At 36.4% G+C, this 13,996-nt stretch overlaps 1 protein-coding gene and 1 long non-coding RNA gene across 2 annotated transcripts; one reads left to right on the forward strand and one right to left on the reverse strand.

Moving 5' to 3' along the window:
• The first annotated feature begins 2,534 nt into the window (after window positions 1–2,534).
• LOC112695214 (uncharacterized) lies at window positions 2,535–3,223 on the forward strand. The gene is made up of 2 exons (XR_003150359.3): window positions 2,535–2,925; window positions 3,010–3,223. It is a non-coding gene; the product is annotated as an uncharacterized lncRNA (long non-coding RNA).
• Window positions 3,224–3,369: 146 nt separating this feature from the next.
• LOC112695213 (pumilio homolog 23) lies at window positions 3,370–9,759 on the reverse strand. The gene is made up of 10 exons (XM_025747468.3): window positions 9,367–9,759; window positions 8,936–9,299; window positions 8,376–8,672; window positions 7,865–8,032; window positions 7,160–7,303; window positions 6,105–6,224; window positions 5,702–5,887; window positions 4,740–4,888; window positions 4,336–4,518; window positions 3,370–4,010 (listed from the first exon to the last, which is right to left on the reverse strand). Exons 1-10 carry the CDS (start codon window positions 9,513–9,515, stop codon window positions 3,572–3,574), a joined length of 2,199 nt encoding a protein of 732 aa, XP_025603253.1. The 5' UTR covers window positions 9,516–9,759; the 3' UTR covers window positions 3,370–3,571.
• Between the last annotated feature and the right edge of the window lie 4,237 nt (window positions 9,760–13,996).

Here is a 13,996-nt window from a genome sequence, read left to right on the forward strand (position 1 = left end):
TAGACATTTCATTCTTCGTGGCATCAAAAGAAAAAACGGAAGCTACAAAAGGGCGGCTTCTTTAGGCTAAAAAGTTTTGATATGGAAGCAAAATAAGTGATATACTTTAATATAGTAATTTTGTGTTTTTTAAAATTGTGGGAGTATCCTCCAATTTGTGTTTAAAAAGTTAAAATAATTCAGAGTACATAAATAGAAAGATCCGATTTGTGTTAAAAAAATTGAAAAAACTCAAAGTACACAAATCGGACCATGCCAATTGTTTGATTTTAAAATTTTGCTTAAGAAATCATATGGTCCGATTTGTAGTTGGACAAATATAAAATTCGGAAGCTAGAAAACGGACCCTCTGAGTTGTTTGTTGTTTTTAATTTTTTTACTGATGGAGAACTCGCATGATCCGAGTTCTGTTCTACTGATACTATATAGCTGTGAAGCACGTGTATTCTCCATATCGAGTCCAACACTACTTTTGTTTTTATATTCAAATTAAAAAGTGGCTTCTTTATATTCTACTATTTTGGGCGACAAAAAGACTAGATATGTGAACTTCCTTTCTTATCTTAAAAATCGAGTGCATAATAGTCTTGCTTACTTTTAAATTATTATTAACAAACAACTAAGCATTCCACCATCAATATGGACTGAATCAAACCTATTAACCTATATATTGGTGGAGTTTCATTAACTACCACCCTTAAGAACACTGCTTGTTTTTCATTTTTAGTTAGTTTTACATCACACTTGCATTGTCGTTTTCTCTGTCTTCGAACTCAATGACTTTGTTTTGTACTTGTACATGTTGATTTACGACTAATTCAAAGGACAACCGCTTTGACTGAATATTATAAACAAAATAAACAAATCATTAGTAAGACATTTAGCATGGGAGTTACAATATACAGATAAATCTGACATGTCCTGCTGCTACTACTAGAGCATTAGTAGTGGCAGATATTTTTGAACACATCAAAAGATCCATGCATGCAACTTATAGAATATATATTTATTGGCAGATATGGCAACGTACACAGAGTAGAGGAGTAAAATTAGCTGAGATCATATAATGCAGCCTCCAAACTAAGTTCATCAATTCCAATACAAACCCCGGCATGAATATAGTTCCATGCAATCACAGTTGAATCAGAGGCAATGCCATTACCACCTCAAAGATGGATAAGAGTAATAACATCATCCAAGTTGGAAATGGTTGCTTTTTGGTTTTTCTTATGTCATTCAAGCTCTCTACTTTCTGAATGTTTCACTGCATAGAAAATCATATAACCAACATGAATTAAAAGTGAAATATCAATTTTTAGTAAGTGTGTTTTACACTTACCATGAACCAAAGGAAGCCTGTAAGTATGCTGCATTCAATATTCCATAAATTAAGCACCATCCAATTGACATTCTTTTGAAAGCTGTCCTCTGTTTATCATTTCTTTTCAAACAAAAAATTCCATGTGAATTGATTGATGCAGGCCAAGACAATCCACTAGTCATAGACTCATAGCAATAAATATAGCACCGTGGTAGACTATCGAAGATGGAGAACCAAAAAAAAAATATTACAAGATAAATTAAAAAATTTAAAATATATAAAAACAGCGATGTATAAAGTATAAACTTTGGAAAAGCACCATAGCCATATGACTGTAAATCGACATGGAATGGAACTATGGAAGCAACCAAAACGTGAACATAGAAAAATAACAACACAATCTTAGAGAGAAGAAATATAATGTACTTTATAAAGAGCTCTATATTCGACTTGAAGTCGCTTGATACATGATTCCTCCGCCATCCAACAACTTCTAAACAGAATCAAGCTAGAGTCAATAAGCGCGCACATAATTTAGTGAGTGTAGTAAGCTGTATGGTATGGCTGCATGTGATAGGAGAAAACCAAAATCAGAACTTGATCCGCAAAGAATTATAGTCCCTCCAACTAAACAAGCACAACTCAACTGAAACGGAAACCAACCTTGCTTTCGTTGTTTCAAATACCATTTTAGCCTTACCAATCCAGACAATGAGAGCGGTTTTCAAATAAACAAATAAAGAATCCCCATAAAACATTATACGGTCATGAGGAGGAGGAGGACTCCCACCAACTCTCTTGCATGATTATTTTAAATTTAAGAATGTTAAGAGCACGATTGGGCTTTGATAGAGAATTGTAATCATGGCATGGAATACGCAACAAAACATAGCCATTCAAACATCATACACTGAATATAGCGTAACAATATTTTCTTCTTTTGTTTCCGCGACTAACGCATGAAACTATACTAAGCCTACCAGCTTCTCACCTAAGATAATCATTTGCTGCTGCCTACTGCCTACTGCCTAATGCGTCCATCGGATTCCTGGTGCCACTGCCACCCACTAATAAATATTCAATATCATATCATCTACTACACTTACAGTTACAATAACATCACGTGGCCGATCACATGACCTTTCTGAGATATCTGTCTCCATTTTCACCAAATCCAAAGGCTACACATACTACAATACAAACAAGATACAGCGGTCAAAAGTTGAGCACATGATCCCACATGTTCCCTGTAGCCTCAGACAATGAATGAATCGCAATTCCCAAATCCCACCCATAATAAGCTTCAATACTCAAAATGCAACAACCACAACAACCATAACAACCAAGATACCCCTCACTACCATGAAGGGCTGGTCCCTGCCACTTGCTACTCTTGCTCTTGTGCTATCACTCTTATTATCAGCCTCTTCTAGGGCCAAAGCTGAGGTTCCCCCATCCCGACAAGTGCGCTCTTTGTCATTAAGCAAAACTTCATCCTCTCCTCAACCTCCAAGAGATTTGCCACCCCGGAAGAGTCGTTCCAAGCAGCTGGATTCGTCTTTACGAAGAATTCCACCAAGCAAATCAAATCCCACACAAAACAAGTAACTCTTACTACTAACAGTTTCTCGCCATTCCATTATATGCAGCTGCCTATGATTGACAGAAACACCGTATTTCCATCGCAGGTTCAACCCTCCCTCAGATGGTTGAGAGACAGAACAAACACTGCAGCAGTGCCAAACACATCCGTTTTTCTTCTCATGTCTTTCATTTTCTTCTTGTTTCCATTTCTAAGCAAACAGAACAACTGTTAGTGTACAATGGTGTTTTGCCTTCCAACTGCCTAGTGCCAGTGATTATATGTACAACAGTTTATATTGTATTTCACAGTTTTGCTAACCAAGCTTGTTGAGTTCTGATACACAATATATGATATTAGTATTCTTAACATGGATTTATCTCTGAACTTTGTAGCAAAGCATTACATACATACAGAAGAACACCAATGATATACTGGAGTCAAGGAGGACATGGGAAAGAGAAGATTTGGGGAAAAGAATTTTATATTTTTGCAATAATTACCTTTTGACAAACGCGATTGCTCTTTTCAGTTACAAAGTCTAGCTGATATTATAAATGATACAAAATCGTAAGTAAAGAGAAAGTCATCCAAATCTATCATACATCAAATGGTATGCCTTCATTTTCTAACAAAAATAAAAAAGCCATCCTCCACTCTAATCAATGTTATGCCTTCATTTTCTTGAGAGAAGCTTCACGTACATCACCATCTCTTTGCCGTTTCTTGTTAGACTTTCTAGCTGTTGCCATAGCTGCAGTATCATCATTCTTATTCCCAACCTTTTTCTTGTTGGACATTTTCTTTCCCCTTCTAAAGTTATTATTGTCATCACCAACTTTGGCAATGTTCTTACCTTTCTGCTCTGATTTTCTCTTGAACTTCTGCTTGCTCAGAAATGGTGCAGCAGTTCCTAGGGATTGGTTAATCTCTTTCCTCAATTCTGTCACTGTTTTTGGATTTGATTTATTGTTTGAACTTCCGGCAAGAAACCGATCTTTTCTCCTTGGCTTTGTATCACTCGAGCCAAATGTAGAGGAAAAATCTTTATAAGCAAATTCTTTGGAGGCTTGTTTTGACCTCCAACGATCAGGATGGGAAGCAAACCTGGAGAAACAAAGCAAAGGCATGAATCATTACAGAAAAATTTTATAAACTCAAATTTACAAGCAAACAACAATTCAGAACTACAGCATTCCTTTGGATGCCAGATTAATGCATAGATTTTGATGTAAGAATGCTAAACCCCTCCAATAAAATGCATGCCTGTCTTTTTCTCTTTTTTTGTGTGTGGCAAGAGGGGGAGATAAATTCTTGGTTCGTGTACTCTTTAGTAGAGGGCAGAGCCAAGGGATTCTGGAGGGGGGGGGGGGGGGAGAGGAATGGAAAGTAATAAATTGAGCCATTCCACAATAAAAAGCCAAAAGCATACCAGTCAACATCTAGTTTCCTTAATAGGTGAGAGCCCTGCTTCGTCTTCGAGAGCTCACTCCGCACAGCCAATAACTCAGAAACTATAGACTCTCTTAGTGACAGATTACAGGCAGTGAAGCACTTTTCAATCACGAAAGCACCCGATGAGTGAGCAGCTACCTTTCCAAAATGGCTTTCTAGTCTACAAATAAGTAAAAAGAAAACAAAGTTACTCAATAAAGCAGTGATTTTGCATTCTATTACATAAATTTTATTTGTTATTTCAACTTGTAGTGTAGAGAGGTTGTGGTGTCTTTAATAAATAAATAAATAAACCCTAAAGACAGAGTTTACTGAATTTACTCCTTTAGCATAAATTAGAACTTCCAAATAGATATAAATTCAAGAGATATGAAGACACACTTTTTAACTAATCTGCATTTCTCTTTTTCAGAAGCACTTGAGCTTAGAAAGGCCTCAATAACGTGTGATCCCTTTGCATCTCTCACCGCCTCAAGAACATGAGGTGTTTCCATGGATGTTATACTGATGATATAAGGTTTAATATATTCCTGCGAAAACAGAGTACAACAACATGGGCAACAAATTAATACAACTTTACATAAAAATAAAAATTTATTAAAAAATGACTTCTTATATATATATACCCAAAACTAGCACATCATGGTATATATGTTTCCATTGACTCCAGATTAAGCATAAAATCACATCATAATGACACCAAAAGCTCACCACACTACCAGTATCTGAATGTCCATTATTATCTCAGGTAAAAGAAACTACATAAAGAATAACCCATCTCTAAAAACTGGGAGAACCTGTCCCCAAGCCCCCGAATATTAATCTTCCAAAATCCTACAAGGCTACAAGAGGACTTGGAGATGATCATGATTTTCATAATTAATGGCGAAGAATGAAGTTTTTTATTTACAAACAACAAATGGCAGGTCTGCAAGCAACGTATAAGTCTAGTTTGGCATTCCTTTTGACTTCAGGATCATTGACATTAATATCAGATCAGGAAGCGATGAGTAACACTTTTCTTAATCCTAAACCCAAAAAAAGAATTGGAAGGAATCCGGATGCAATCCCTCTTTATCCTTTTCCTATAATAGATCATCTTTTCCTTTCAATTACTTTTCAGCCAACAGTGCAAAGCATGCTCTACATAACAATGCCCATTCCCAGAGTAAAAACAATTCTAAAATAATGCAAGATCTCCTAACAATTAGGAATCCAATGGTTCCTATGGTTACACTTCAGAAGCATCCACATATGTTTGTAACAAACACCATGCAGGGGGAGAACCCTGACCCTTTTATGAATTGTGCCACAAGATACCATTAAAATTCAGGTTTGCTTACACTTTTAAACCGGAATATTGCCTGCAGAATCAGAGAACCCATGACATGCATTTTATCTCCACTTTGCCAGCTCCAATTGGACTTGTCTTCATAAGAGAAATAGCTATCAAGAAATAGTAGCCGTGGAACAATACATTTTGGAGACTCATCCGCTGAGCATACTGTTTTGGCAAGGAATTGACAGCACTGCCACAAATTGACAAAAAGGTTATGAAGTTTATACAAATATGAGCACCAGATTTATGAAAGTAAGATGTCTTCAGCATGCAACAAGTTAATAGTGTTACACCATTTACTTTTGAGCTTTGACTGAAGATTTAGAAGCAAAGAACTTAGTCTACAATTTCAAAGACAAATATATAGGTCAATTGACTCATCTTGGACTAGCAACAAAATTGCAAACCTTGTGTTCATTAAAATGAAGCCTCTCACTGGCAGCAATAAGTGCAGCAACAACTCCTGACCTTCCCATTTTGAAAAGATCCTCCATATTTGATCCAAGTTCATCCCAGATCAGCCTCATCTAGAAAAACAATTAAAGGGATTCAAACAAACATGACAAATGAATTTAGAAAGATGGAACTATAACACAAATTGGCATTTTAAAAAACAGTGATGCTACATGTACAAGCGTTTTTGTAACCAAGTCTAACCAAGTTGGCACAAGCCCATGGAAAAAAAAAAAGAAACACACGCATGCATCATCGATCCTCCTTCTCCGCGCTTTCCAGAACAGAAATTTTTGTTGGTGAGTCCAGAAACTTATTGATATAGCACAAAAACTTTTTCACATAGCACAAATTTATCAATATAACAGAAATATTTGCACATAGAACATAAATTTTTGCTGTGAATGTATTTTGTTGGTTGGGTGAGACAATGTTCTGGACATGTGGTCTTTCAATAATTTGTGTTGTGCTCCAAAATTTATGTTTTTTGCTTATTTTATTGATTGGGTATCAATGTTTTGGACATGTAAATCAAAATTTTTGTGCTCGAGTTTTCTAAACATACATAGGAGAAGAAGACGACGAAGACGATGATGATGATGATAATGAAGGAGGATGAGGAGGAGGAAAAAGAAGGAGGAGAAGAAATCAAACAAGAGAAGAAGAAAAAGACATTGAAGAAGACCTTGAAGAAAAAGGAGGAGGAAGAGGAGGAGGAGGAGGAGAAGGAGGCAGCGACGATGACGACATTGTTGAAGAAGAAGACAGCGACGACAACAAGTTGAAGAAGCGCGTACAATAAGTGGACTTGGTTCAAAAAAAGCTTGGCTGCCTAGCTTGATTGTTTAAAGAATATATGCTAGAGAGTAGAGACAAGTACAGTGTGTGCAATATCAAGCAACCAATTTTACACTTAGAATAGATCACCCCCTCTACAAGTAGTGCAAAACATCCGGTATCAATAAGATTATGAGATTCAATCATTCAGAGATATATATAGGCGTAATACCAGATCTTGATTGCTTGTATGGGAAATCAATGCTTGTACAACAAAGTTCCCGTGTTGATGAGATGATAACTCAAACAATGAATTCCTGAATACTTTTGTAAACAATTCATTGAACAAGGCCTCAGGTGATACTTCCAAAACAACCTGCAAAAGATTTAAAAGACTTGCTTACCTCCAAATGTTATAGAGAAAGGATTTCATTGATGCCTCCGTAAAATTAAAGGCAAAAGTATAAAGTTATTAGAAATGGACCCCATAAAACATCCAAGATTCAGACCACTTTCCACTAAGACATATTTTAAGGTGTAACTTTTGAAACCTTTTTAAGACTATACTCATGGAGAGGTTAAATGAGAAAATATGCATTGGTTCTTTAACACCAACAAGCCATGGCAAAAATTCAAGTCTGTTGTAGAGATTTTGGAAAATTCAAACTTCCAAAAATCTCTTACAATAAGATTTAACAAATTATGTGTAGGATTTTAAAACTCATCTCTGCATTATTCATAAGCTCAAAAAGCCATGGCAAAAATTCAAGTCTGTTGTAGAGATTTTGGAAAATTCAAACTTCCAAAAATCTCTTACAATAAATAAGATTTAACAAATTATGTGTAGGATTTTAAAACTCATCTCTGCATTATTCACAAGCTCAAGCGCTAATATAGCTAATTATAGACAGTTTCCCCTCATCTATATTTTTCTCACCTCCATTAGATGGCTAAATTCAGCTTCTTTTGACAACTTTATGAGCTCTGCAACTACTGTATCTTCTAAAAAACTGCCCTCTGGATTTCTCTTATCTTTGCAGCCAAGAAGGATGGGAATCACATGTAACAACTCTTCATCATTGCCTGCCAGAACCCGTAGAGTCGTCTGCCATTAAATAAAGAAAATCATTTAAGATGATAGGTATGAAAGTGTAAAATGAACAAGGAGCACATAAAGGCAGCATAGAAAATGTTTTGACCCAAGAGGTTACCAAGTTAAGGCGAAATTCTAGAATCTCTTCAATGTGTGACAGAGACAGTTATAAAGCAAACAAATCCAAAGAAATTTTACTCAAAAGCAGGCTATAATATCTCACAGAAGCTTCATCATATCATCAACCACATTTAAGGTTCCCCTTTAACATGATATTAGAAAAGGCCAAACCAAGTCTGATGCTGTATTCATTAAATCAACAACAACAACAAAATATTATATTTGGAAAACGTGCCTGAAAAACAAAACTGCTGAATGGGTCAACTTGTAGGGTCTTGATGCTTTTCCTAGCATTCTTTAACATCTCCGACACAAATAACTTGAGCAAATTTGGAAATCCAGACTGAAAATTTGTTGCATCATGTTTCTTCGAAACATTCAAATTCAACCGCCCTGCCAGTACAGTTGCCGCTTTTGAAAAGTAATATTCAGACTTATCTAGTGGTACTCCCTTGCAAAGGCAAAGTAGAGTGCGAAGCACATGAGAACCATAGCAATTACGCATCACCTCAACAGAACTAGCTGCCATGACCTGCCAAGTGAGTAGTACACGTATAAGAAGAATTCACATCTGCAGCAAAGCTAGGTATAACAATTTAACATCATGATTCAAAATATGCATGTGCAACATCAACTAATCTCTTTCGCCGGCCAATCCATCTACCTAATCAATTGAATACATTAAAGCAAGAACCAGGAATCACAGAAAAGTATTATCTAAGAGTCAATGTAGTATTAAAAACTGGTTGTGCTGTTAGTCTGTTAGTGTAACTAGTAGAATTAGTTGCGTTGCACCTTGCATACTGTGGTTAAAGCCTCCTCGAGCTGAGGGCGAGCATCCTTGTCTTGAACACGAGTTGATAAAGACTTGAGGATTGCCTCAGCTACATGAGAACCGGACCTATCCATGGCAATAGCAGGGAAGTTATCGGCACAGCTTTGAAGGAAAGTACAGAGGTGTTCAACATCAGATCCCTGAATGATGGTTTCCAAGGTGTGGCTTAGAATGTAATCAGTTGCGACCTCAAATTCGAATCCCTTAGTCTCTTCGAGAGCGTTCCCACATATGAGAGTGCGTTCCTCCAACTCAACCGCATTACTTTCGAAAAGGTTAGCGATTTCTAACAAGTATTTGGATATTTCAGGATCAACCTGTTTCCTGCGAATAGCGTAACGTTCAGTTTCAGGTGAGAAGGAACCGAATAGGGATAAGGGATAAGAAATACCTGATACGGGATGGTTGAGGAGCGGTAGAGCCATGGCGGTTGAAGGTCTTAGTGTCTTTCATGGAATGTTGCGTGTGTCCATGCCCTTTGTTATGTTGCTGCTGTTTCTTGTTCTTTCCTTTTCCTTGGTTGTAGTGATGCTCACCCATTGAATAGAGCAGAGGAAGAGAGGGGGAGGCAGCTGTTAATCTGTTTATTGTGGAATGAATGACTGGTAAGTAGCGGCGGCGGCTGCTGTGGTTTTGTGATGGTGGCGCGCTACTCTGCTCGCTTATTGTAGTTTTCTAAGCAAGTAGCAACTGCCAAAGCCTCAGAGGGAACTCCAAAACGCGCCGTATTGTGTCTTACCAATACCACTACCTTTGCTGAAGAAAAAGGTTTAGGGCTTTAGGCATTTAGTCAACTTATTAAAACATAATATAAAAACATTTCAAATTAAAAATAATAAATTATATAAACTTTAAATAAAATAAATATTTAAAAAGAAATAAAATAAAATTTAAGAATTAAGATTTAAAATTTATTATTTAAATTTTAAAATTTAAAATTATAATTTAAAATTTACATATCCAAGTCTTTTTGACACCTAAGTCTAACCAAGTTAATCCAAACTCAACAAAATTCTACGCACTTCTTTTTCAGATATTTTTTTCTAAAATAAATTAAAAAAATATTATTTTTTAAAACTCTATTTTTCAACTTTAATTTCTCAAATACGATTTTTTAAAACTCTATTTTTCTATAATTTTGATGAGGAATGCTGGGGGCAGCAACTTTTGGGATTTATAGCCATCAAATAGCCATCAATAAAGCTTTTAATGGTGTGAAATTAATGTGAGATTTCATCCAATGGCTCACTCTTCTTTGATGGTTACATGCCGGCCAGAATTTGATAAAATTGCTGGCCCCTAGACTTTTCCAATTTTGATAGAGGGCAAACTCGCCCTAAATAAAAAAAATCGTATTTAAAAAATCAAAGTGATAAAATAGGGTTTTAAAAAATAATAAATTTTTTTATTTTATTTCAGTGAAAAATCTCTTTTTTTTTTCATGTTTTTTTTGTTCTGCCTCTTCCTCCTTTTATTGGTGTTGTTGCTACATTTCATTTTTATTTTTCCTTTTCCTCCCCCTTCCTCCTCGTGTGTTGATGCACTTATTTTTTATTCTTTATTTGATTTTTTTTCTTTTTCTTGATTCTGTTCCTCTTAAAAGCGTGAAATAAAAAAATCGAACAAAAATGTTATAAATTTTTGTTATATATCTCTAATACATAGAAAAAGATATAATTTAACTAATAACGTTATTAATATAGGTCACTTGCTTCGTTAACTATTCATGTCAAATTTAACGGTAGAACAACATTGAACTTGTTCAAAAAAATTTTGAGATAAAAATAGAATGTTTGAAACATTATAAACTAAATTAAAAATTGACATAAATATTGAGTACCAAAAATTAGTACTTTACCCTATTTTAAATTCAAATTCAAATTTGTAGATAAATTATTTTCAAATCTTTTAATTTATATTAAATTTTTCTCAATTTTAAATTAATATTCACTAATTTAAACTTTTTAAAGCAAAATATTTTTCCAAAACCTAATACACATCATTAACAATATAAGTACATTACATTGCTACACTTTTTTATTTGCGTAGATAGTGCATATTACTAGTATTAATTAAATTTAAAATAAAACATAACAAATATTCTTTACACTATACTAGAAATAGATTCCTTTAATTTTTTTAATTGTTTGATAAAGTATGATCTTTTATCTTATAGTCTTACACTCTTTAAGTGAAATAGAAAAAAACATGTTAAAAAAATATTTAATGATAAGATACCAAGGTTCTGAAAATCGGATTAGACCGGTCGATCCGATCGGTTTAACCGCAAACCGGTACCCTTTATAGGTTGATTCAATATAAAAAAACCGCTAAAATTAAAACCGTTTTCAAACTACTAAACCGACTGAGAATCGGTCGGTCAGACCGAACCAAAACCTGGCCGGCTTTCTTATTTTGCTCAAAAAGCGCCAAAACGCAGGCGTTTAGCATTCAGTAGAACACCCCAACCCTACCAACCCTAACTCCCTCCAATTCTCCAACGGCACAACACATACTCCCTCTCTCGTCCCTCCCATCACCCTCGGTCGTTCCTCTCAACACCGGCGAGCTCAATCCCTCCCTTTTGTTCAGCCGCCGAACTGCTCCTGACGCCGTCGCCGGTTGGAGCTTCGAAGCTCACTCGGTCCCTCACTCAGCTAACATCTCAGACTCTCAGCAGTGGAAGCACAGTCGTCGGGCTCGCCTCCTGCCTCTGTCGCGTAGCTCTGTTCCTCCGTCGCAAGCTCTGCTCCTCCGTCGCAAGCTCTGTTCCTGCCTCCGTCGCCAGTTCTGTTCATGCCTCCATCGTCAGCTCTGTTCTTCTAGGTATTTTACTATTTTTTCACTGATTGTTCGGTCTTCTTCTTGGTTTGAACTTTGAAGTTCTGAAATTGTTGTTCTTTGGTCTTCTTCTTCGGTCTTTTTCTTCAATTTTTGTTCCATTTTTAGTGATGACTGTTTTCAATTTTTGGTCTTCTTCTTCTTTACTGATGGCTCGTTCTCTCTGTTAGTTTTGTTACTCTGTTTTAGTGTGACTGTTTTCTAATTGCTCAATGGCTCGATTGCTCTGTTAGTTTACTAATGACTCTGTTAGTTTGTTATCTGGTTTACTAGTTGCTGATGGCTCCTAATCTTTTTGTTCAAATTTGCTAATGGCTTTGTTTTGTAGTTGCTAGTTTTGCTGGGTGGAGATTTAGTGTTTTGGAATGTTTCATAATGTGCTAAATGGTTAATGCTGTAGGCAGATTTTAGTATTTTGTAGTTGTTGATTTTGCTGGTTTTGGAATGTTAAATGCTAGTTTTGCTAAAATGTTTTGGCCACTAGAGCTTCTTTGATCAACTTCTGCTGAGAATATGCTATGCACAGGTCTATGATCAACTTTTGAATGTCTTCCATCTCCCTGAGTTGTTTGAATACTTGTATGTGGGATGGAAGTATATTTTCCCTTTGTTGCCTCTACAGGTTGAGATCAATAGTGACAGTATGATGGCTGGTTTACTTGATGTAATTTTGAGATCATCTGGCACGATTAATGAGATCCGCTTACAAGACAGACGATGCTTTGACAGGGACCTTTCGAAGATGATAGTAAGTGTACGACTCTTAAAGGATAAAATCTTATCCTAATCAACCAAAAGCATGTCTCTATATAATTCGAAGCAACTCCATTCGAACTAAAAAGTTTAGTAATTCGAATCAACCCTGTTTGAATTAGTGAGGCAGTTTGCAGTCTTAGTAGTTCGAATCATACTGATTCGAATCATGCATGGAGAAGTTTGAATCACGCTGATTCAAATTATGCATGGGGAGTTCGAATGTAGCTGATTCGAATTATGTGTATGTAATCTGAAAATGGCTATTTCGAATTAAGAAGTCCCAGACGTGTATAAATATGGTGTGAACGTGAGTTGAGTTTATTTGAGTGAGACAAAATGGCTAGTGAGGAGAGATTTGTAGTTAGTGCATTATAGAGGATCGATTAAGAGAAAGACACGCTCCGTGTGAAGTTCACTGATAAAGATCCTCTTAGCATTTTTATGAGACCTACGACGAGATTCGATGACTTCTTAAATTCTATAATACAGAAACTTGGTTTGCAAGGCGTGAAACGAGTTTCGAAACTATTCTATCGCATTCCGATCTCAGTACTTAGAGATGACGTGAAGTACGATTCTTTCGTCATAGGGAGTGACGAGGATTTGCAGGTCCTGTTCCATTGTCGTCGCCAGTTTTTCAAGGTCAGGACACCTTAGCTGTTGGCAAAGTTGGTTGATGTGGTATCTAGCTCGAGAGGTTCGAACCGGAATACCCAAACTCTAGGCACCGTAGCCAGTTCTAGCCCGAGACCCGTTGGTGCATGTACGTCCGTGCCCGTGAATGCACTTAGGGACGAGCCTATCGCGTCCTCGTCGTTCGCCGTTGATCTCAACTGCAGTAGTGGCGGAGAGGTTGGTATCACGGAGAGGGTGTCGATTTCTTTGCAGCGTGGGACACCGGCTGGGATCAGTGATGCATTGATGGATGATGATGGCGATGATGATGTGGAGCGTGACCTCATTACTGATGACAATGGCGATGACATTGCAGTGAGTAACCCAGTTGGAGCTGGTGGTGGTTTTAGCTCTGGGACTCAGCAGTACCCTCTGCACTTTTCATCTTTTGATTTGAATGCCATGAGATAGGATGGAGTTCCTGTAGAATTCACTGGATTTGTTGCTAGAGATATCCAGGAGACGAGGGATTTTACAGAGTATGTAATTAGTGTGAATACCCATTTAAATTAGTGTGTGTTAGTGTGTGTGATTCGAATAAAGGTGATTCGAATTTGTGCTTGAGTGTGTGCGTATACAATTCAAATCAGTATGATTTGAATTACTATGAATGTGTAATTTGAATTGCACTAATTCAAACTATATATAAAAATGCTATTGGTAAAACTTTGTAACGTTTTTTACTTTAGTGAAATGATGTACATATACCCAATACTTGGTTTATATGCATTACTCGCCCTAACTATTTT

This window comes from Arachis hypogaea, chromosome 6, assembly GCF_003086295.3.
Source record: "Arachis hypogaea cultivar Tifrunner chromosome 6, arahy.Tifrunner.gnm2.J5K5, whole genome shotgun sequence".
In the NCBI taxonomy this organism is placed as follows: domain Eukaryota; kingdom Viridiplantae; phylum Streptophyta; class Magnoliopsida; order Fabales; family Fabaceae; genus Arachis; species Arachis hypogaea.

What these genes read in the sequence shown, in the direction of transcription:
- LOC112695213 (XM_025747468.3), bottom strand. Translation starts at nt 9,515, where the DNA reads ATGGGTGAGCATCACTACAACCAAGGAAAAGGAAAGAACAAGAAACAG. An exon ending in CTTTAACCACAGTATGCAAG is followed by an intron (nt 8,673 to 8,935) that starts GTGCAACGCAAC and finishes CTCACTTGGCAG; the next exon opens with GTCATGGCAGCTAGTTCTGT. An exon ending in CAATATTCCGGTTTAAAAGT is followed by an intron (nt 4,889 to 5,701) that starts GTAAGCAAACCT and finishes CTGTTTTCGCAG; the next exon opens with GAATATATTAAACCTTATAT.